The sequence below is a fragment of the Anoplopoma fimbria genome, chromosome 11, assembly GCF_027596085.1.
Source record: "Anoplopoma fimbria isolate UVic2021 breed Golden Eagle Sablefish chromosome 11, Afim_UVic_2022, whole genome shotgun sequence".
NCBI classification, from domain to species: domain Eukaryota; kingdom Metazoa; phylum Chordata; class Actinopteri; order Perciformes; family Anoplopomatidae; genus Anoplopoma; species Anoplopoma fimbria.
The window spans coordinates 12,897,416-12,919,470 of NC_072459.1; the positions used below are offsets into that span (position 1 = coordinate 12,897,416).

At 48.2% G+C, this 22,055-nt stretch overlaps 1 protein-coding gene across 1 annotated transcript in view; it reads right to left on the minus strand.

The window, feature by feature from the left end:
- adgrl1a (adhesion G protein-coupled receptor L1a) overlaps positions 1–22,055 on the minus strand; it is a 51,634-nt gene that overhangs the window by 21,606 nt on the left and 7,973 nt on the right. Inside the window, exons 2-5 of the mRNA XM_054607973.1 lie at positions 16,910–17,123; positions 15,582–15,691; positions 8,917–8,931; positions 147–354 (exon numbers count right to left, since the gene is read on the minus strand). Of these exons, the coding sequence (XP_054463948.1) occupies positions 147–354; positions 8,917–8,931; positions 15,582–15,691; positions 16,910–17,123 (547 nt within the window). The remainder of the gene's footprint in view (positions 1–146; positions 355–8,916; positions 8,932–15,581; positions 15,692–16,909; positions 17,124–22,055) is intronic.

The following is a 22,055-nucleotide window of genomic DNA, read 5'->3' on the forward strand; positions in this document are numbered from 1 at the left end:
TCCTACAAGATGGCCACACTGTGAGCAAGCTGACGCCACAGTGGGATCACTTTACTATCACCATCCATTTCCACATCTAAACGCCAATAAATCAATACAGCAACAGATGCTATTTGATCATCCGGGACAGTGGGAGACGCCCTCACTTGTAGGTGGTGGTGGCTCGGTTCTGTTTGAAGTCCTCCCAGGAGGCGTACTCGTACAGCATGTCAGTGCGATAGGGGGTCCAGGGCATGACGTACAGACGGTCCCCAGACTGTAGCGGGTCCTTACACCACGCTCCCGCCTGGTGCTCCGCCTCCTGCAAAGAGCTGGCCGCCTGAACCCGCAGCAGAGTACCCGGACACACAAAGACTGGAGCAGGGGAGAGGAGGCGAGAGGAGGTGTGTTGTTGCGGCGAGGAGCAGAAGAAGGGGGGAAAAAAAGGAAGAGATAGAAAAATGAAAAACAAAGCATTGTAGAAATGGAAGATATTATGGAGATGGCAGGGGAGGGAGAGAGGAAATGGGAGAAGGCCAAAGATCATGAAATATAGAACAGGAGAGAGAGAGAGAGACGTGTAGGAGACAAGACAAAGATGTGAGTAGATAAAAGTAAGTTGAGGAGTGAAAAGGAGACAAAGAGTTGGAGGAGAAAGGGAGAGAGAGAGAGGGGGGGAGTGAGGAGCGGTACAATATCAGATGTAAAATGAAGGAACATATAAAAGCTCATTTGTAGAACATCAGCATTGTGGTGGGAAAGTGCCTGGATATGATGAATGGGAGATTTTTCTGGCTGCAGCCGCGGCTTAGTTGTACTCTCTAATCTAATTTATCTTGGCCTACTTTTTATTTGATTGTGCATTTCCTATTTCAAAGGCCTCTGCTTCTCTGCTCTTGCTACTGGGCGGTAAAACAGTAATTGTGCAGCTTGTTTTATTAGGACTCAAATTTGGCTCTCAGTCAAGAGTAATGCCTCGAAGGAAAAAAAAAAGCATCCCGGGGTAAAGATGTGAGGTTGGCAAGGCCTCCTCCCCTTCGTCTGCACCTGAAAGTTGGCCTCACACACCCACGCGCACAGATTCAGACACAACCGTAACAGATGCACACACAAAAATAAATGGGAACCCTCACACACAATCCATATACCAAACAAGAACACACACACACACACACACACATAGAGGATGTCTACTTCAGGCAGGTGGAGGTCATCCACTGGGGACTGGTGTAAATTGGCTGGCGGAGGCACTGTGTGTCCCTGACAGACAGAGAGAGTGCCCTGGGAACACTGGGCATGTCAGGTGATATATGAGGGAAGCTGCTGGCATCCTCGCCACTCTGACGTCACAGTGGTAGCGGCAACAGAGAGAGAGAGTGAGAGAGAGGGCGAGAGAGTTGGAGGCACTACAGAATATAACAGCTGAGGAGTCCCCACGTCTCCTCTGCCAACTTATTTATGTGGCTCTCTAGCTTTTGGGGTTGCGACAGAACCAGACACCTGCTGGTCACTGCATGATTGAACGTATCTCTGAACTAATTGGACATTGCAGGGGAAATAGGACACACACACACACACACACACACACACACACACACACACACACACACACACACACACACACACACACACACACACACATACCATCCCAATGCACACGAGAATAGCACACGACATGCATGCACAAGCTGACACACGCATACGCTGTCACACAGTGACTGTTGGAGTGATGGATCAGTTTGGGGCTCAAACTGTCTTGAATATTGCATGGAGTCTGGAGCGGGAGGAGAATCATAATAGAGAGATGGAGCGGCTTCAGGCCTTTTTGGGGAAATCCAGCTCTCTCTCTCTCTTTCCGCTGCCTGTCGTGCTGTTGTTGTTGTTAGTGGCTGGTGATCTGTGGTGCTGGGCCACTTAGGAATCAGCCTGTTCTGTCTGAGGGGGTCCAGCAGGGATTGAGACCGGCAGCCAAACAGGAATCTAATCAAGCTCAGGCATAAACAAACACTCTGAATACAGACTCCTCACAGGGAGGAGGCTTGTCATGCTCCATTGTCCAACTGAAATGCTCCCACGGAAAGCAGGGATGCCTGAGGTGTTTGCTTTGCAAACACGAACATGAAATAATGGTGAGAGCAATGGTTAAATCTGGCACTTTCAGACAGCTGAGCAATGAAGTACTTGACTAATATTTATGCCAACTCTAATAAATGTGACATTTTTATCAATCCGAACACAGAGTTCACTGCAAAGAAACTAAAAAACGGATGTTGTGCTCCAAAGCATTTCTAATAGAGGCTGTAAAGGGTGAGGTATTATTTATTCAGAAAGCTAAAAAAAACCACTAAAAGTAGGACACTGCCTCAAAAGTACAATGCTACTGTAAATAAAGAAATAAACAGAATGCAGAAATAAATGCAGCGGCTCTGCATGTAGGTGACCCATAAACAAAGCCAGGGACACTCTGCCTCAAGGTAGAATAAAGGACAAAGAAACAAACACGCAAGACTATTAATATAAAGGCTAGCATCAGACTTATCTGTTGCCACGATACAGTGAGACTGATATGTAGGTCATCATAGTCGGGGCTATCAGCTAACTTTTTCACCATCTTTTGGAATCATCCTGAAATGAATGTGGACTATCCTTAATTTAAAATCTATCTTAAATTCGTCATCATTTGTTTAGATCTTTTTGAAATTACCTTCAACATAAATCAAACGTAAAAAAAAATTACTGTTTATTTTTGTTTATATCTGTATCATTTATTTAAAAAAATGTTTTTTTTGTACTTTTATTGTTTTGTTATTTATGATTTAGATATATGTTTTGAGTTAACAAAGCAGCTAATGTACGTTTAAATATTTGTATGTGTAAAAAGAATTGGGTCAAAAAATTATTGCATGAGGCCCCTAAAAAGCTAGAAGCAGCCCTGCTAGCTGGTGTGTCTTAAAGGTGGGATAGGTGTTGTACATGATGCTGTTGTCATGGGGAGAGATGCAGCTTGTTGCCAAGGACAATATGTGATGGAGGAATCTCCCTGCAGCCTCATTACCCTTAGGGGATGAAGAGGAGTACGGAAGTTAATAAGTTAACATTAGAAACATGTTGTGACACCTCATAGTGAGCATAACGTTATTGGACTCTCACTCACTGTTAATGAAAACCTTTGCACCTGACTGGCTAGCTTGCGGTTACTGTAAAGCTAACTGGTAATTTAAATATTAATAGTTTCAGGTGTAGCTCATTGACTTGGGTTTAATTCCCCGATGCTGCTGCGGCTGTCTGAAGGTCAGAGGTCAGCATTATGTACTGTGTGTGTGTTTATGTTGTCACAGAGTCTTAATAAGAAATGCATTCGACACAAAACTCGCAGTCAATTTCATCGCATAGTCTCGGCCAAAATTCCTCCTAAATCCTGCCAGATTTTCCCGCCTCGTGATGATGGCTGAATCTTGAACCTTTTAAGCTATATATCATTGCTCAATAAAAAAAAAGTCTGTAAATATTATTTGATTTGATTTTTATAAGCAATAATAATAGTTTAGGATTTGATCTGGATCTTAAGGGGAATAGGCATATTGTTTTGAGTCTTATCTGGCAAAAATGTGTGTGGAAGAGACAAGAATGGACTACAATCTATCATGTCACCAAAAGCCACAGTGCCCCCCTTAAATATTATTACACCTAACCTTCCAGCCCTGTCCTAAATTGGTAGCAGCCTGTTCTCTATTGGGCTCATCATCACAACAACACTTTGGCGCCGCGTAGACTAACCGTCTCTGTCCTCCTCCTCCCCCTCCATGCTCCTCTCTCACCCTCCTCTCCCATACAAACCCTGCTGGCTGCCGATCAGCGAGGCCTCAGTTTATTCTAATGAATCAGCCGTCGGGTGGGCCCCGCTGTCAGAGGAGCTCATCAGCGGCCTCCAGGCTGTACCGTACACACAGGCCATGATGACACACACACACACACACACACACACACACACACACACACACACACACACACACACACACACACACACACACACACACACACACATTCACACACACTCACAGGCCAAACAGAAACAGTGGCCACGCTTCACACCCTGCAAACCCCTGCCTAGGGGGGGCTTCATTAACTCTGACCTGCGTTTCCCAGCATTCCCGGCTGCTTTTCTGTTTACCAGCTTTTTCTGCGTCTCCTTCAATCTGCCTCTCTCTCTCTCTCTCTCTCTCTCCTGCTAACTGTGAAGGACGATTATAGCAGCAGGGAGCCGGAGCAGCCAAACCGTAACAGCAGAGATTCTAGTACAAAAGGCTATTATGACCACGGTATGAATGAGGTATTAGGCAATAGGCATTAGACTTGAAGGTAAATCTTGTGATTAGGCATTATCCTAGTCTGGCTAGAGCAGGTCAGCCAGAGTAAGAGCCATCTGGGATTATGGGAGATAGTTAGATTAATAGATTAATTCCTGTTCTGGTGCGGCTAGAAATCTGTGAAGTGACTAGGCAGCGCAGACACACCACTTCTTTACCCTGCAAACTAGCCAGATGGCTAATGAAACTTACCTTATCAGGGATTAAAACCCAGGCCGTAGCTATCATACTCTAGCACGCCAATTACTGCCACACATACAGGGAAATACTGCTGTAATAATTGACTATTTATCTCCATAATCCCTTTCCCAGGCACAGGTCAGCTGTTAGTTGTCAATATGAAGCTGCAGCATAAAATGATTAAAAGCGCCAGTACCTTTCAGAAAATGACAGTAAATATCTCCCATTAGTGTCTGGCTGCAATTTGTGATCGACTGGTAACGCAATTAAAAGTGAGCGCTGACAGCTTTAGGCTAAATTTAGACTTTTCATTTTGGTTGTCTTCTGCGATCCATGGTGTTTTTATGTTTGATGTGACAGCGCCATGGTGATGGTTAATGTAAGACTTTGATGATCTAAACACCCCCTGCCAATGGTTGGCAGCTGTTTCTAGAGAGGCGTCGTCGTGGTTGTTTGTGCTTTGGTTGTGTTTTTTTGGGTTGTTTTTTTTGCGACAGGGATCTGAGAGCTCGGCTGGACCCGATCCTTTGCCCAGTTCACAGTCATGGCCTGCTCACAGGACTGACTGCTGAGAGCATGCTGCTCTAATTGAATCCCGCACCTGTTACTGGCAGGTGCAGTGTGTAGGCAGCAGGGGGCAGAGTGGAGCGTCCATGCTGGACAGTGAATGGGCTTTAAGGGGTTAGTGTGTGTGCACGAGTTTGCAGTGGGTCTCCTGATGGTATGTTGATGTGCATTCATCAGCCCATTAGTGTGTGAAGTTGTGTCTCACTGTGTGCGTGTGTAGGTGTGTGTGTGTGTGTGTGTGTGTGTGTGTGTGTGTGTAGGCATGCCTGTGTGCGGTTCAGAGAGGCAGAGAGGCGGAGGGAAGAAAGCGTGAAGAAGGATGTGAGCGTGTTCTGTGTGTGCAAACAAGGAGAGAGGAGTGAAGTAAGAAAGAGTAAATAGGTTATTTCCTGTGAAATGAGAATTAGGAGTGAGTTAATCTGCTAGAGAGAGAGAGAGAGAGAGTGAGAGGGGGGGGGCTCCATTGTGTTTCCGCTTCCTTTTAGACTACAAGGGGTTCAAGTCACGGGAGTCAAAAAACACAATACAGGACAAACAGCCGTGCACAGACGTATACACATACACCCTGAGGACACACACAGACAGTCAGACAATGCACACACACACACACACACACACACACACACACACACACACACACACACACACACACACACACACACACACACACACACTCTCACAAACACACACACTGTCCAGACAGTGGAAGAGGCAGGTGTCAAACTGGCACCTTTATCAACCCAAACATTCACCCCAGAGAATACCCTTCACTGAGACCAAAAGCTGGCAGCAGCCAGAGATAACGTCCACTGAAAGCAAAGTCTTATCTGCGTTGGAGTGAGGCTGACACTGACTGACAGGAAAGTTGGTCTGGACATGGCTGCAGATACAGTAAACGACATGGGGGGGGGGGGGTCTGCACAATATAGACTACTCACTGTTAGCCTAGCCTAGCATTCCCCTGCATGTTCCTACTCTAAAACCAGGCCTCCCTTAAGTGCCGTCTCTCTATAAAGGTCCTGAAACCAGAAGCTGTGATTTATATTCACCTGCCAACACCTCACTCACTCACTCACTCACTCACTCACTCACTCACTCACTCACTCACTCACTCACTCACTCACTCACTCACTCACTCACCTCCCTGTTCCTTCGGCTCTAACAATGCAACAGCTTCTGCATGTACAGTCGATCCCCACTCTCTTCTCTATCTCCCTGTGCCACTGCACACAGGGTGTCTGCGCTGCCTCGGTCACATGACTGTGCCTGTGTGGTGGGTCATCCCTAATGAGGCGATGCTGCCTGACTCATCGTCTCTATTGCGACTGCTCTCCCTCCCTCTCTCGCTCTCTCCTCTTTGTGTTTTTCTGTTACACAATGCAGTGGTTTCTCATTTATTCCCCCTCACTTTTCCAAAAATCACAGGTAGAGAGCTGTTTGTGTGAGCGATGGCTCTGTCCCTGTAAGCCCCCCAATCTTACACCGCTTCCTTGTCTTGCCTCTTTTTCTTTAAAAGCAAACAGACTAGAGGTGAGAAAAATATAGTGGACACTAGTTTGGTCCTGTCAGTAGTGATAAATGAAATACTGTAATGATGTGGGTAGTGCATTCTGCTGGACTGTCAGCAAAAAGGGTGAGAAAAGGGACAGAGGGAGTGATGAGAAGATGGGGGAGGCGGCTGATGCCGACCTGTTCTTAAAATAGCCTAACAGTAGGTAGGTTGACAGAGTATTGGACATTCATTGAACAGGATCTCCTGCATGTGACATCATCACCTTGCAGTGCACGTCATCCCAATCTGTCAATCAGCTGATCAATCAGTGAGGATTAATTTGACAGACACGGACAAAACACGGGTCTAGAATGTTAATTCAGCCATAAACGGAGAGAGGAAGTGTGTTTAGCAGCAGGATGGATTAAGGTGGGTAAGGGCGGGAGTGCAGACAGAGGAGAGGGGGTTTTCATCTCAGTGTTAGTGGGAGGGAGAGTAGTAAATAAGAAGAACTAGTTGGGTGAGGCGGAAGCAGGAGGAGGAGGAGGAGGAGGAGGAGGAGGAGGATGGTTTTGTAGATGGCTATTCCACCGCAAGCAGGGAGAGTGAGCTACAATGGCTGCTTGCGGTGGGAGAATAAATGTGACACAATGTTAATGAAAATGGACACGACAACAGACGAAGGGGTCCGTAAAGCATTAATGGCAACCTCTATAGGAGTTAATTCCTCCAACATATGGATCCAGCCATGGGGCCAGACAGGGAAATGACTGAGGCTGAGACAGATGTAAGTAGGGGGGGGTTCAGAGAGAGTTGAGGAGGTCGAGGACCTGAGAGAGGGATTTAAGGCTCATTGGGACTCTGGCGCTGATGGCCACTACCCTCACGGTGACCTTGGTTTTGGGTCAGTTCTATCTCCCCTCTTTAAGAAGCTGGTGATTGAGGTGCCTGGTCATGCTGATTGGGGCTCTTTAGGAGTGCTTGTGGCGAGGCCCCGGCGTATCAGACAGGCCATTTATGAGAAGCCGGAGCACTCCCTGCAGGGGATACACCTCCCTCCCTCCCCCGAAATCCCCTCCCTCTCCTCCCCCTCCAGAGCCTCATTGAACACATAAGGAACCAGGAGGGATTGACTGATGTGGATGGGTATGGAGGGGCGGGGGGGGGGGGGGGGGGGGCACAAGTTCACAGTGCATGTGCAATAAAGAGAACAGAGGCAAACTGTAGAAAGAGAGGGAGAAGAGAGGAGGAGGATGAGGAGGAGGAGGAGGAGGAAGAAGAAGAGTGTAAGAGATGCTCAAAAGAGCCTGCAGCTGCTTGTGATGGCCAGATGTGATCTGAGAGATAAACCAATCAGAGGAAGGCGAGAGAGAGAGAGAGAGAGAGAGAGAGATAACAAGAGAAGAGGAGGATGAGAAACAGAGACTAATAAGAAGTAAGGAGACGGTGAGAGAAAAGGAGTTAGATGGAAGTGTGATTAATTAAAGGAGGAGAGAAAGACGGAATGAGAGAAGGACACTGAAGCACCTGGAAATGGGATACTGTGAAATGATGCTGAGAGCAACTTTGGCCAGTTAATGTGTAATCTTAACACAATGTTTTGCTTCGAGATTACAGCAACAACAAACTTTGAATCGGTCCTGAGAAAACCCAAAATAGAAGGGAGGAGAAAAGGAGCAGCTGGGTAATGACAGAGAGAGGTTTTTTGTTCTTAGATCTGGAGGGACAAATAAATCGCAAGAGCGAAAATGATCTGACAGATACTTGAGAAATGTGATGAGAAATGTGAATTGTCTGGTGTATGTGAGGCAACGGTGTAAGATAGTTTTGGGAAAGGCGTGGAAAGGAGAGGAGAGATTTGCCATCCATGAGGTGATTGTGAATGTATGTGGTCTGTAAGTTTAGGCTGAGATGTACTTGGTACAGGAAAGGAATGGAGTTAATCTCTCGTTTATCTCTCATAGATTCTGGACTGACCTCCCATGATGCCTTTTTTTGTGTGTCTGTGCAAGTGTGTGTGTGTGTGTGCGTGTGTGTGTGTATGCGTGCGTGCGTGCAGGTCAGGCTGGTGTCATCAGAACCAAGGAGGAAATCTAGAAGGATTTTAGAGTTTTGGTTATAGTTCAAAGCGAGATAGAAAGAAAAAGGGCAGAGGAGGCGATTAGAGATCGAGAAAAGAAAAAGGAAGGGATATCAACATCAAACATGACCACAACACAGGGTGCTGGGTTAGGAGGGGGATATGGGGGGGGGGGGGAGGAAGGGAGACAAGGGAGGAGGAGAAGGGAGGAAGGGGCGAGCTGTGGTTGTTATGTTCATTGTGGTCTTTACCTTTTTGATCCACTTCTATTCAAGCATCGGAAAAAAGGAGAAAGAAGGAGATAGAAAGATAAAGGAGAAAGACAGTAAAGAAGAGAGAGAGAGAGGGAAAGTGAAGAGAACGAAAGAAAAACAGGTGCAGGAAAAAAGAGAAAATTGAGATTAAATAAAACGCTGTCCTTTCTCTCTCTCTCTCTCTTTCTTACTCTCTCTCTTTTTAAAGCAAGTTATCTGTCTGTGTTATGGTTGGCTACTCAGAGAAAAGGATGGCTCAAATGGAAAATGAGGAGGGGGAAATGGCCTGACCTGGGTTTTCAATCCATTTCCATTTCATTTCAGCTTTATCAATAATCCCCCAACAACACAATCCTCCCCCAACCACACACTCTCGACCCAACCTCCACCCCTCTTATTGCCACATCCGTCCCCACTTTCCCTTACTCCCCCGAAAAAGTGCAGCTCCAGGAAACCTGTTGGGAGAGAGAAACCGAGCCTCTTTGCGTTGCGGTCCTCTTCAGCTGTGGAAGTAAACAAAGAATGGGAAAGGTCGAGAAAAGAGATAAGTGGGATGGTGGATGGGAAGGTGGCGATGGGGATGTCTCTATCTGTGGCTTAGTTGTCTTCGGAGAGATCGTTGAATCTCTCTCTCTCTCTCTCTCTCAGTGTACAGTTTCTGTTGACATTAGCGAGGCCCCCTTTGGTCTAAAGAAAACGGTGCTTTTGGCTTTGCTCAATTTACAGAGTTAGGATGCTCGCTATAGAAGCCAGCAAAAACACTCAACCCATCGACCGTCCAATCAATGGGGGAGCTGCCGGCTCGCCCGGCCGATGCTGGCTCATCAAAGAAAAAAAAGAGAGAACAAACAACAGGGGGAAGGGAGGGCTTGACAGAGTGGAACGTCTCAGAAAGACACAGAGAGAAGGGGAGGGAGGGAGAGAGACAAAAGAGATGAGAGCAATGTCTAGAGCGAGCTCATCACACACGAATAAATAGGTCGGTGTGTTGAGTCACACCGAGGCCTCTGCTCTCTAAAGCAGGTAAGGCGCGGCTCCTCTCCACATCCGTGACGCTGTTCGGCACGTGCTTGAGTCGCCTCGTCTGGGGAGGTCCGCGAGCAGCCGGAGACGCTACAAGGATCTCAGCTTCTGCCTTTTCACATCACAGCGTCGGCACGCGCCTTTTTTTCTCGTCTGTGTCTGCCGAGGCGCAAGCTGGGCGGCATGTGCGAGCAGATCGCAGAGTCTCTTGGGGAGGACGCGCGTCAAAAAAGGCGCATGGCTGGTGGATCCCTGCTGCGGGCGTGATTGTCATGTATGTGTCAAGGGAAGTCTGATGTCCCACGGGGAGCCCTGTGAAATTGTCACGACACCTCGCGGGGTTACCCACAAAAGAAGAAATGAAAGGGGAGAGAGAGAGCAAGAGAGAGAGAGAGAGAGAGATGTAAAGAGACATAAAAAAAGGAAAATAAAAAGGGAGCGTTAACAGCAGTAGCCTGATCTGTGTGGGGGATGGCCTTGCATCTTGCCTTGCGATACAGCAGAGGCAGCATCAGTATCAGCAGCACCACTGATCATTTATCATCTTGTGCCAAGATCAAACTGGACAAACAACCACCCGCATGAAGACCCGGGGTCTGGTAGCCATTTTCAGCCTGGAGGAGTAAACATGGCGAAGCTTGGGATGAGAGTCCTGTGAAGCTGGGGGGGGGCAAGAAAGCATTACATCCCCCCCGCTACCGACTGCGAGCGCAATCATTAGCTCCAAGGTTAGGAGTAGGGAGAGACCAAGCGGAGAACATCCTGGTTTCATCCTTTCTAAAACAACTGCGGGTGGATGGGAGGTGGGGGGGGTTCAGGATTCAGCAGAGCTCCAACACATGGAGCTTATTCATAGACTCGTCTACTGACAGCAGAGCTTGTCCCCTTCATGCAAGTGTGTCCTCAAAAATGTAGTATTCTAAATTACATAAATGGACAACTGAGTTTGTTTCCCTGAACAGGAGGAAGATGAAGTGTGTGATGCACAGCAGTGACATGTAGAGAGGTAGAGAGGGAGAAAAGAAAGAAAGAAAGAAAGAAAAGGTCTTCGATGCTGCAGGAAAGGAGAAGAATATTGGTGGAAGACTGATGACTTCATTTCTTCAGCTCTTGGTCGTCCTGAAAAATAGACACTAAGAAACACACACTCAAAATCATCACACGCACCAGAGGACACACACACACACACACACACACAGAGAAAAGAGACAGAAACTCATCAAACTGTCCTCACGGTGAGCAGCAGGTTAGTTTAAGGCCACCTTGGTTGTTTGTCTGATTCATTCAGCATTTCTTTTTTTCATGGCCCTTTTGAGAAATAAGCCACTGCCCTCTCTCCCCTTAATCACTCTGCTCAGCGCTCTCTACAACCCTATCAATTACTCCCACACTAATGAGTACAGCTAGAAACACACACTCTCAAGCACGCACGCACACATTCACGCACACACACACACACACACACGCACACGCACACATTGTTGTACTGCAGGACAACTTCGGCCTCGTCCATCTCTTTCACACTCCTGAGAGATAGTGTGTCCTCTCCAGCTTCTTCCGTCCTCTCACTCCCCCTCTTCTCCTTCACTTACTTTAAATCTTTCATGGTAAAGAGTCATCCCTTTCCAAAGGCCTGAGCAAAGCCGCCTGCTACTTATTCCCCAAACATTTAATAGCCCCACGTTTAATGGTTCCCCTAAACATATAAATAGAATTTCATTTTTCTAGCTACATCAAAGTGTATCCTTTTCTTCACCCTGAAAACTTGTCATATAACAATGCCATTATTCTTTCTACTGACAAACTCTCCCTAACAATCCAACTATCATTTCCAGCGGCTTAGTGTCCAGAAAGCGTTGTCTTATAATGAATAGGCAGGGCTGAATACATTTGTGGGGAAGAATCAATTTCCTGAAGTATAAAACAGTGGCAGAGCCACAAGATATGACAGAATAGTGCAGAATAGGGAGTTGCTTCTGCAGAATCTCTGCTGCACGGCCTCGGTAGGCGCTTTTTACAGGCGGCCCTTCAGCTACCTGCACTGTGCATATCAGCAAGAGAAATCACAGCTGATGAAGTAGCAGAGCCATCGCACTAAGTCTAATGGCTCTGGCATGGCTAGCACGGATAGCCCGAGTGGAGAGCATTAAGAGTCAATAATGATGTAGCACTGTGTCCCGAAGGAGGAGGAGGAGGAGGAGGGGGGACAGGTGGAGTTCTCTCGTAGGGCAGATTTACTTTGACTCGGTGTACATCTGTGATAAGACTGCAGTAAAGCGTTTTCCACTGCAGTAAATATGCGCCGCAGCTGTGTGCGTGGATATGTGATGTCTAAATGTTACCCAGAGGTCTACAGCAGGCTGTGACAGTGCAAAATGAGAGTTGTGTCGAGCCGTTTTGTCTGGCTGGCAAAAACAATGCTTTGTGGCGGGAAAGCGGCCTCGCAGGGCTTCTTGGCTCGATGAGATATGATTTGACTCGTTGGGCGGATGTTGTATTTTGCCAAGGCGATCCCACGCACTGCAACAAAACACACACGTTCTGGACCCTTGTTTGAGCTCAGCTGACAGAGATCTGTGTGTGTGTGTGTGTGTGTGTGTGTGTGTGTGTGTGTGTGTGTTTGTGTGTCAGCTCGGCTCCGGCTGTCACCGCTCCGTTTCAGGTGACTGGTAACATGGCGCCTGTGTGACACGCGCGTAGAGGACCCTGTCAGACGCTAACATCACACACGGCCTTCAGCATGGCTGCGCACCATCTCAGCCGCTGTGACACAACAACCTCAACACATCATCTCTCTTTTGTTCACCTTTTTTTTTGTGTCGAGACAATCGGTGAAAAAAACATGCGTTGGCCTTGGGTGATGCCAGAGCGCCCAGCGTTCCCAGCCAGACGTGAACGATGGGGCATTACCAGAGCGATTAGCGGCAGCAAATTCAATTAATCTTGACAAATCTCTGCTGAGGCAGAACTGAAGAGAGCGAAGCGCCCCCCTTCTCCTGGTAATTAAAAGTGGCCGAGTTGAGTGGCGTGCGGTGCGACGGTGACTAGGTTTTGGGATGAACAGTTCCAGCTCTGAGTCTGAATGTGTCGGGTCGTATTTACTTTGTCAAATCAGAACAAACACGCGGTATAAGTTGTGGCATATACATGCGTGTGTGCGTACTTGTTTCTCTTTTCTCGGTGTGTGAGTGGGTGTAGCGTGGTCGTGCTTCTCCCGTGGAGGAGAGCGTCAGAGGACAGGGGTAATTGGCTTTTCTCTGTCACCTCAGACAGGCAGGACTTTTCATCATAGAGGGATCAGCTTCCAATTTTCTAAGCTGCACCATACTTCAGACGCAATCATGAATGTTTTTTTATTTTTTTTACCCAAACAGGGCGGAGAAAAAATGCAAGTCAGCAGCTATTTAATCATCCCTTTGATTGCCTCGCGGAGAGGGAGAGCAAGCTCCCTCGTGCAGTCAGAGGTGGGAAAAAAATGCATAAGGTGAAGAACGCAGTGCTACCTTGAACCTCCATGGACTATGCTACAGCACAGAACTTCCAGAGGACTAACAACTAAAGTCAGGCGCCTGGAGAGGGTCAGTCTGACCGGAACATCGACTGAAAGACAGGTGTAGAGGGCATAGGACTTTAGAGAAGAACACTTGTTGGCACTTAGGCGGAAGTGAAGAAAAGATTCACACCAGAGAATAATCCCGGGGGGATGGGCAGACACTCAGCTAACTTCTTATCTGTGACTGTGGCTGCAACCCGACTTCAACAAAAGACTCTCAAAAGGTAAACCGAGGGCACAAAAAAGCACAGAGCAGAGGAAGGGCAAAGACTGAGAGAGGTGCTTGGAAGTCTCTGAGTTTTTTCTCCGAGCCTCTCCATCAGAGCCAGATGGTTGGATATTTGAATATTAGCCCCCACCTGTAAAAGAAAAAAACGACAGAGACAGCGGAGGAGACTGAATAGAATGATAAGATGCTTTCGCAGGTAGATGGAGAGATAGTATAAATAGAAGAAGAAGAAGAGAATTGGGGGAGGTGGTTGAAGATCAAAGACCTTAAAGTGTAGATGGGAGGTGAAATAGAGAAAAGCAGAATACAGAAAGAGAGGAAACGGGTCATATTGACTGGGAGAGATAAAAAGAGAAAGAAAGATGAGGGAAGAAATGAGATGGAGAAGAAGAAGAGAGTAGAGGAGGTTAGAGTCTTTGGCGACGTCTCGGACCCGTGGCTCGCCGCAACATCTGTGCCTGAGGAAAGAGCAGAGAGAATCACCCCGCAACCCCACCCTGATCAATCAGACAGCCCCCTCACCCGTTGAAGAAGACCCGTTTCCCACAGCTCCCCACCACCCCAACACCCTTAATGGTCCTCCCATCCCTCCCCGCACCCCAATTCTGCTTCTGCCTGGTGAAGGGGAGCACCACTGCCCCCACCTCCCCTTCAGCCAGGTGTTCCTGCACAGTGAGGGGATCAATGCTGAGAGTAATAATACATGAGAGGGAGGAGGGGGAGACTGAGCGGAGATTTTCACATGAACGGGGATCAACACAACACCATATAAGCCCTTGTGTGTCTGCTCCTTTGGCTGGGCGAGTGTGCTTTGGTCTGTGTGTGTGTGTGTGCTCGCTCAGGGGGAGACGAGTCAGAAGGGAGGAAGAAAGAGAGCAACTGTGTGTCCCCCACTTTTTGCAAGTGTGAGGTAGACCTGTGTGTGTGTGTGTGTGTGTGTGTGTGTGTGTGTGTGTGTGTGTGTGTGTGTGTGTGTGTGTGTGTGTGTGTGTGTGTGTGTGTGTGTGTGTGTGTGTGTGTGTTTGTTTGTGTGTGTGAGTGTCACACCTGCCACGGAGCTCCGAGCAGTGCCGTGTGGTAGTCAGCCGTTACCATGGGGACATTAAAATGTGTGGCACTCCAGGTCATGTGGTCTAAAATAAGCCCTTTGCTGTTTGTGTTATCATTCCTATTGTGAGGTGCAGCAAACACAAACACACACGCCCCCCTGCCTCCCAGTCTCGCTGCGCCCAATTTTAATTTTTATTGGAAATCTGAGGGACGGCAAAGGTGTTCGGCGACCGATAAGGGCAGAGGCGTGCCCCTGGGTCAATCGGTGTGTGTGTGTGTGTGTGTGTGGGGCGGTGTGTGTTACAGTGTTGTGATCGGCCAATAAGGGCTGACCCCCACGTTTGCAGTGGGTGTGTGTGAAGTCCTTATCGGACCCTGTGTGTCCTTTCCCCCATGTGAAAATCCCTCTCAGCGACTGTTGCGTTGCTCTGTCGATGAAGAAAAAAAGGTTTAGCGTTCTGTGCGAGTGCGTGCGTGCATGTGTGTGTGTGTGTGTGTGTGTCTGTGCATTGTAAGTGTATGAGAGAGAAAGAAAAGAGAGAGAGAGAGAGAGAGAGAGAGAGAGAGAAAGCAGGTGAGGGTGACCGTCGTGTTTTGTTTTGTTGTACTTGTGTTGGAAAAATGCTTTAGGGAGCAAGTGTGTAAGTGTGAGAACGTCATTTTTTAAGTCTTTCTTTGGGGGGTTTGAAAAGGGGGTAAGAGGTTCAGGTTGGGGGATAGGGTCGGGGGTCGGGGGGTGGTAAAGGTGGTGAATGGGGTGAGGGGGGTTGGGGAGGTGGGGGAGGGTGACAGGGTCTCGGTACTCACTGTAGGGGACACACTCGTACTGGATCTCCAGGTACTTGTAGGTCCCTGGGCAGGGATCTGGGAACACATCCGACCCGGCCACTACCACACACTGGGTGCGGTTATTACACCTGTGAGGGGAGACAGACGGGGGGGGGAGAAGAGGGGAGAGAGAGAGAGAGAGAGTGGAGGAAGTAAGTGATACAAAAAATAAAAACGACGATTGCCATTGTAAGAAAGACAAAGAGAAGCGGGTGCAAAAGTAAAATAAAAACCCAACATCTTCAGGCTCTGAAAGATGGAGCGAACGGTAGGGAAGGGAGTAATTTCACACTAGACTAGATCATGTGACAGCTGCAGCCGAGGGGAGGTGGGAAACAGAGAGGGAGGGAGGGAGGGAGGGAGGGACGGGGGAAAAGGAGAGGGATGAAGGATAGAGAGGAGGAAGGAGGTATGAGGCAGAGAGGGGGGGAGTGACGTAAGAGGCTCCTCTCCTGGGGGATTGTGAGTGGGAGCAATTAGAGGTGAGAGAAGAGGGGAAGGACGCGAGGGGCTGAGGCGAATACTCTACGCCGCACGCACAAGGAAAACATTCATATGCACATAATACCTCTATCTAAACCGCATCGCCGCATGCCTCCCCCCTTTGCACACCCAGAGAAACACCCAGAAAGAAACAGATACACATCCACATGTGCTCACTCATTCTCATCGCATAATCCTTCTCGATCCAGCTTTTAGCATTTCTCTCCCCCTCTGTGCCGTCTCTCATACTCCCCATCATATCTGAAAATCTCTGCTGAACTCACTCTATCATCCCATCATTTCCAGCAGTCTCTTTTCCTTCCTTTACCCCCTCAATTCTCCACTCCACTCCACTCCCCCCCCCCCCCCCGCTGCCACTTCCCTCCCTCCCTCCCTTGCTCTCTCCCCGAGCTAGCACCCTGTGCCTCCATTACGTGCGTGATGGATTGCTGGGAGAGGGCTGCCATTGATCCGAGCTCAGAGGAAGCAGATGCTGGGTGCAAAACCCAGTGAGCAGCTGTAGGAAGCCCTGCAAAAACCCCTGAACATACACATTCACATACACACACACATGTAACACACACACACACACACACACACGTAATACACCACCGTACGCGTGCACGTCTCGTCAAGACGTAGTGATTTTCTGCGCGGATCGAGAATGCTGGGTTCATTATTTCACACAAGACATCAACACCTCAGGAGGAAAAGCAGGACATTCTGGAGGAATTATGTTGTGAAAGAGTCTCTTGTTTCTTTGGCCAATAGCAGGCTCCGACTGCACAAACACACATGCAAGATCCAAACAGATCAATAGCTACCTCTGTGACATTATCTTGAAGGCGTCGGGCAGGTAGCACTGCACGTTTTCCATCTGGAATGGGTCGGCGTCGCAGATCTTGTCGTCGGTGCGGCCGTAGTTGGCCGTCTCGATCATGATGACATCACTCCCGGGGCAGCGCAGCTCGATCGGGTAGCCCTCGCACGCCAGCTCTCGACGCATCAAGCCGAAGGGCATCATTGACCGGCTCAGAGCTGGAGTGGAAAGAAGGGGGGGGGGGGAGAGAGAGAGAGAGAGAGAGACAGGCAAAGTTATTGATAATTCAATGAACCTTAATACTTTTAGGAGGCACTTTATTATTCGACCACGTTGTAAATATGATGTGTAGTATTTGACAAGAGCAGGCAGAATGAAAGTGGTTGCCGTTGTCCTCATGTAAAACACAAATTAGCTGTTATCGACTCGCCCTCACTTTGCAGTAACGCTCCGGCACTGTCCATGCACAGCCTGCGCAATCCAGTTTGCACATTGGAACATCACGGATCCCATATTTTAGCATGATGGGTTTACAGCAAGACCAGCTTCTCCCGTAAGATATCGCCAAACCACTTGTGAAACAAACTGTGAGAGTTTCAAATGTTAACAAACTCCTACACACAGCCAGGCGTATCATGCTCAGCCCCTACGCCAGAGATGAACTGTGAGTCTCTCCCAGTATCCTTCCAGTCTATTCCAGCACCTCGGTGGGGTGTCAGAGCAGCACTTTAGCATTCACTCTGAATGCGAGAAGAAGTCAGGGTAGAAGAAGCAAAGAAAGAGGATTGGTGACTCTGCACACCTTCACCTCTGGTGTGTACACCATTTGCACAGCCGCTGCTGTTAATCAACTGTCTGAGAGGCCCCGTCGATGCACCGCTGAGGCCGAACCGGGGCTCTGCGTGGAGGAGGGTCAGCGTGGACAGCGGGGTGTTCAGGGGTTAATCGCTGAGCCGGGCTGAGAGGCATGAAAGAGGGCTGCAAAGAGGCACTGAGAGAGACACTTGTTGTCTACCCAGCTCTCTCCATAACTGCATACCTATCCAACTTCTCTATATTCAGCCTCACACACACACACACACACACACACACACACACACACACAAGTGACAAAATGGCTGCCGGCCTCCTCTACACAGCACAGGTGGAGGCGGGGGCACAGAAACAGAGTAGAAGTAGAGATGGAGTGAGTAATCTGGCGGTGAGGGTTTGTGTGGTGTTGAAGGACAGCCAGTGTTTTCTCTGTGCTCAGACTCATGCCAGCGACTAAGAGAGCCGCTGTCCATGGTCCTGAAAGTTATTTTGGGGGGGGGGGGGGGGATGACTGCTGCATCAGAGACCGGTAGGTGCTGTCCGCTGTCCTGAAGGGACGTCTGGGCTCTGCTCTCAGTCGTCTGTGGGGAGGACATGACACATACTAAGATGATGGTGTCATATCTAAACAGAGCAGTGCTTGCCCCACTTGAGCAGGCTGGAATTTATCAGTTCTCTATAAACCGAGGCTCTCACTGAACAGCAGTACCCCCCCCCCCCCCACCACCACCACCACCACCACCACCACCAGACGGGCTCAGCAGCAGACAAGGGCACTGAGTCAGCCCCTCTCTCCCACCTCTGTTAGTGCTGAAACCCCCCACAGAGCGGGGCTGGTTTTTTCCCTCCCTGACACTGAGTTAGCACTGCTTAGGTTTCAGCCGCTGTCCATCCGGGAGCAGCGCCCATCTGGGTCAATGTCAATGTCAGTCATCGGCGACATGCGCGCTACATGATTCACTGCCGTCGGACTTGCTCATATTTCTAAATGCCACCCATTTATGCAGCAGGGACTTGAGTTCGGTTGTGTAACTAACGCCATTATGGCTGAATGACTAGCACAGACAGACGTCAAATTCTTTTATGCCTCGCCAGCATGCGGTGCCAGTGCCAAATCACAAAGGCCCGGATGCAAAAACACATACTAATTAAAGCACGCGGAGAAGCAAACAGCAGGCGAGGGCCAGACAAACAAAATCCCACACAGCAACGCAAAAAGCCCACACAAGCAAATTATCACATAGGCGTACGTACCGGGCAGGTGAGCGAGCACGTTCACAGTCAAGCACACCCGCGTGCATGCAAGCACACAGAGTCGTGGTGTCACCGTGGTATTACAATGCACAGTGTCAGTGTGTGGCCTTGTTCTCCTAACTACCCTGTGGTGTAAGTACACAGCAACGTGCAGCTGGCCCGCTATTAGAACCGCAGAGTGAGCCAAGAGGAGTGTTAAACTGAAGCGGACCACCAGGAGTGATCACGCTCATTCCACTTAGCCCCCATCAAAGGGGGCACAGCAAACGTTAAACATACTTTATATACAAAACACACTTGATATGCGAACTATTTCTGAGCCCCTAATACTACAGTGGAAAGGGACTCAGATCTTGGGAAAAACAGCCCAAGGAGGAGGTAATTTAATTTCTCGGCTGGTGGTTGAGTTAGATCAAGGGTGATCTGACGGAACAGAATAAGATAATTTCTGCACTGTTTTGGTGCAGAAAACTAATGGGCCATTGTATTGTGTAGATCATTTCAGCTTGTTGCCATGACTGTTTGTCTGGTATATTGCTTGTAACTCGCTGTCTAGATAATAACATGCCAAGTGTGGAGGTAAGGCTCAAGCTAAATATATTGACAATATTGAATCACAATGATATAAAAAATGTATCATTAATGTGATACATTAAACCTAAATCCCTCAACTTTTCCAGGCATTTCTTTTTCTGGCCCGACTGTTACTGTATAAATTTAGCCACAAACGAGCACAGCCATTATTGAGCTAGTGCACTTCAATGGTGACAGCAACCACCATTACCAGCCTATTTCTGGCACCACTGCAATTCTCAGCCGTTCACCATATTGTATCACATTTCACACCTACACTGTTTGACATGTTCCAGGTTTAAAAGTGGAATTCACCGTGTAAATACAGCGGGATGTACCTCACATACCGATTTGCAGAGAGATTTTTGAATGGCGTATTCACAAACAAGCGTGGGACTTAACTTCAGGGATTCAGTGTCTGAGTCTGTGTGTGTGTGTGTGTGTGTGAGAGAGAGAGAGAGAGAGAGAGAGAGAGTGTATGAACGTGGTTGTGTGTCAGCCAGATGGCCTGAGGCCTAGCTGGAGCCGTGACTGGCTCTGAGCTGAGCTGAGATGAGATGAGCAGAGGATAAGCTTGGACTGGCCATGGGCTACGATTGTCCTTCACTCTGCAGGAATCCATTAAGGTTTCAGGGTCTCTTTAGCCAACGCACACACACACGTGCACAGACCCACACGGCCATTTAGTCGTGCCTGTCAGAATCATAATAGCTGGATGACAAAGTGTCTTTCTCAGCAGCCGCCATATGTATAGGTGGATCTAATCCCACACTGTGAGGCTATGACTCATCTCCCGTGGTATATAAAACTGTGTTAATACCTGTCAAGCGCAAGGAAATGGTTACCAATTGTCCCACATGCTGATAGTGATATGAGCCAATTTGATAATTACATGAGTGGATATGCACAGGCGTGGCGGTGTGCAAGAGACGGAAATCTCTATCACACACACACACACAGAGGAAAAAAGAGAGAGAGAGAGAGAGGCCTGGTGTCACTCCAGGGCAGCTGGTGTGAGGGGCTCAAGCGGTTGCCTTCATAATAGAAGCTCCATACAAATTAAGAGCAAGAGAGAGAACTGATTTGATTTGACTCATTATCCTCGCACAGTAATTAAAGCCGGAGGGTGGATGGATGCTTGGACCCTCAGACAAGAACTCCATTTTGCAGAAGCTAAGCCAGTTTTTGCGCACACTCATTCGTTCTCTACCGTTCCCAGTCCCGGCATCTATGCTCATTCTAATGCACAAAGAAACACACACTCAAATACACACGCATGTTTGCCAAGATTCAACATCATTTGGAGATGAGGAGACACGACCTGCGACTTGTGACCAGCACTTGAGAAAAGTTAAAAGAAAATCTGGTTTTGTTATTTCAAGACCGACTCGGAGAGAGAATTCTGACCACAGTATGAATAGAAAAGTGATTTTTCTCTTCTGCATTGAAACACGACCTAAAAAAACGTTTTTCAAACATAAAAGCACTTTGATTCCAACATCGTTTGACCTTGGACCTGTGTTATTACAGACACTCTATAGCGTGTTTTCTCAGAAATAATTAAGTGAGAAGGTTTGGCCTCACAGGTAGCCACGAGCCAGAGGCTGTGATAGCGACTTTGCAATTGACTCACAATAAGAGATTATACGTGTGGAGCTCTGTGGCCTTGAGGCGTACTTGTTAGCTGGATGGCTGACCGTCTTTCGGGGGCCGAAATGTGATCAGCCCCTCTTAGCCCGTCTGTCCGTTCCAGCAGTCGTCTCCTAATGTTACTCATCAGCACAGCACTGGAGCATGGTGCCAGAGACTATTCTCGCCAAGTGGTAGTTGAGACGCCGGGCATGCTTCTGATGAGGTGAGATTCTTGTTATATCCCCGTCCTTAAAATGAACTTTAAGTGGCATTAAGGCTAATAAGTGAGCATCCTCTTTTTGCCCAGAGATAGTAGTGGAATATTACTGTTAAAGTATACCGCATACATCTACATATGCCCTTGAATTCAGCTTTGGCCAAAATATCAAATTCCCTCATGAGTTTCAGGTTAGTTCCTTAGTACACGTAGTGAAAAGAACAACTAATTCTACAGCAATGGGAATGGGAATCTATCTCTAGTGCAGGATAAACCCGACCAATTTCTCCAGCACTTTATCAGCTCAGCGCTGCATCTTAGCGACTCATTTAGCGCCGCGAGTTAGCGTAATGACTCGCTGGAGCGTGGCCTGTCAGCACAGACAAACTGAGGCGATGCAGCCACAACTGTCACTTCCAGACAGCCTTCAAGCTGAGGAGTTGTGACAAAGTGACATCCTGAGACAAACCTAAAGGCCTAACATGAGGATGCAAGGGGTGGGGGCTATGTGAGCTTGTGGGACTGTGTGTGTTTGTGTGTGTTTGTGTGTGTGTGTGTGTGTGTGTGTGTGTGTGTGTGTGTGTGTGTGTGTGTGTGTGTGTGTGTGTGTGTGTGTGTGTGTGTGTGTGTGTGTGAACTGATGGGATGGGGGTAATGCTGG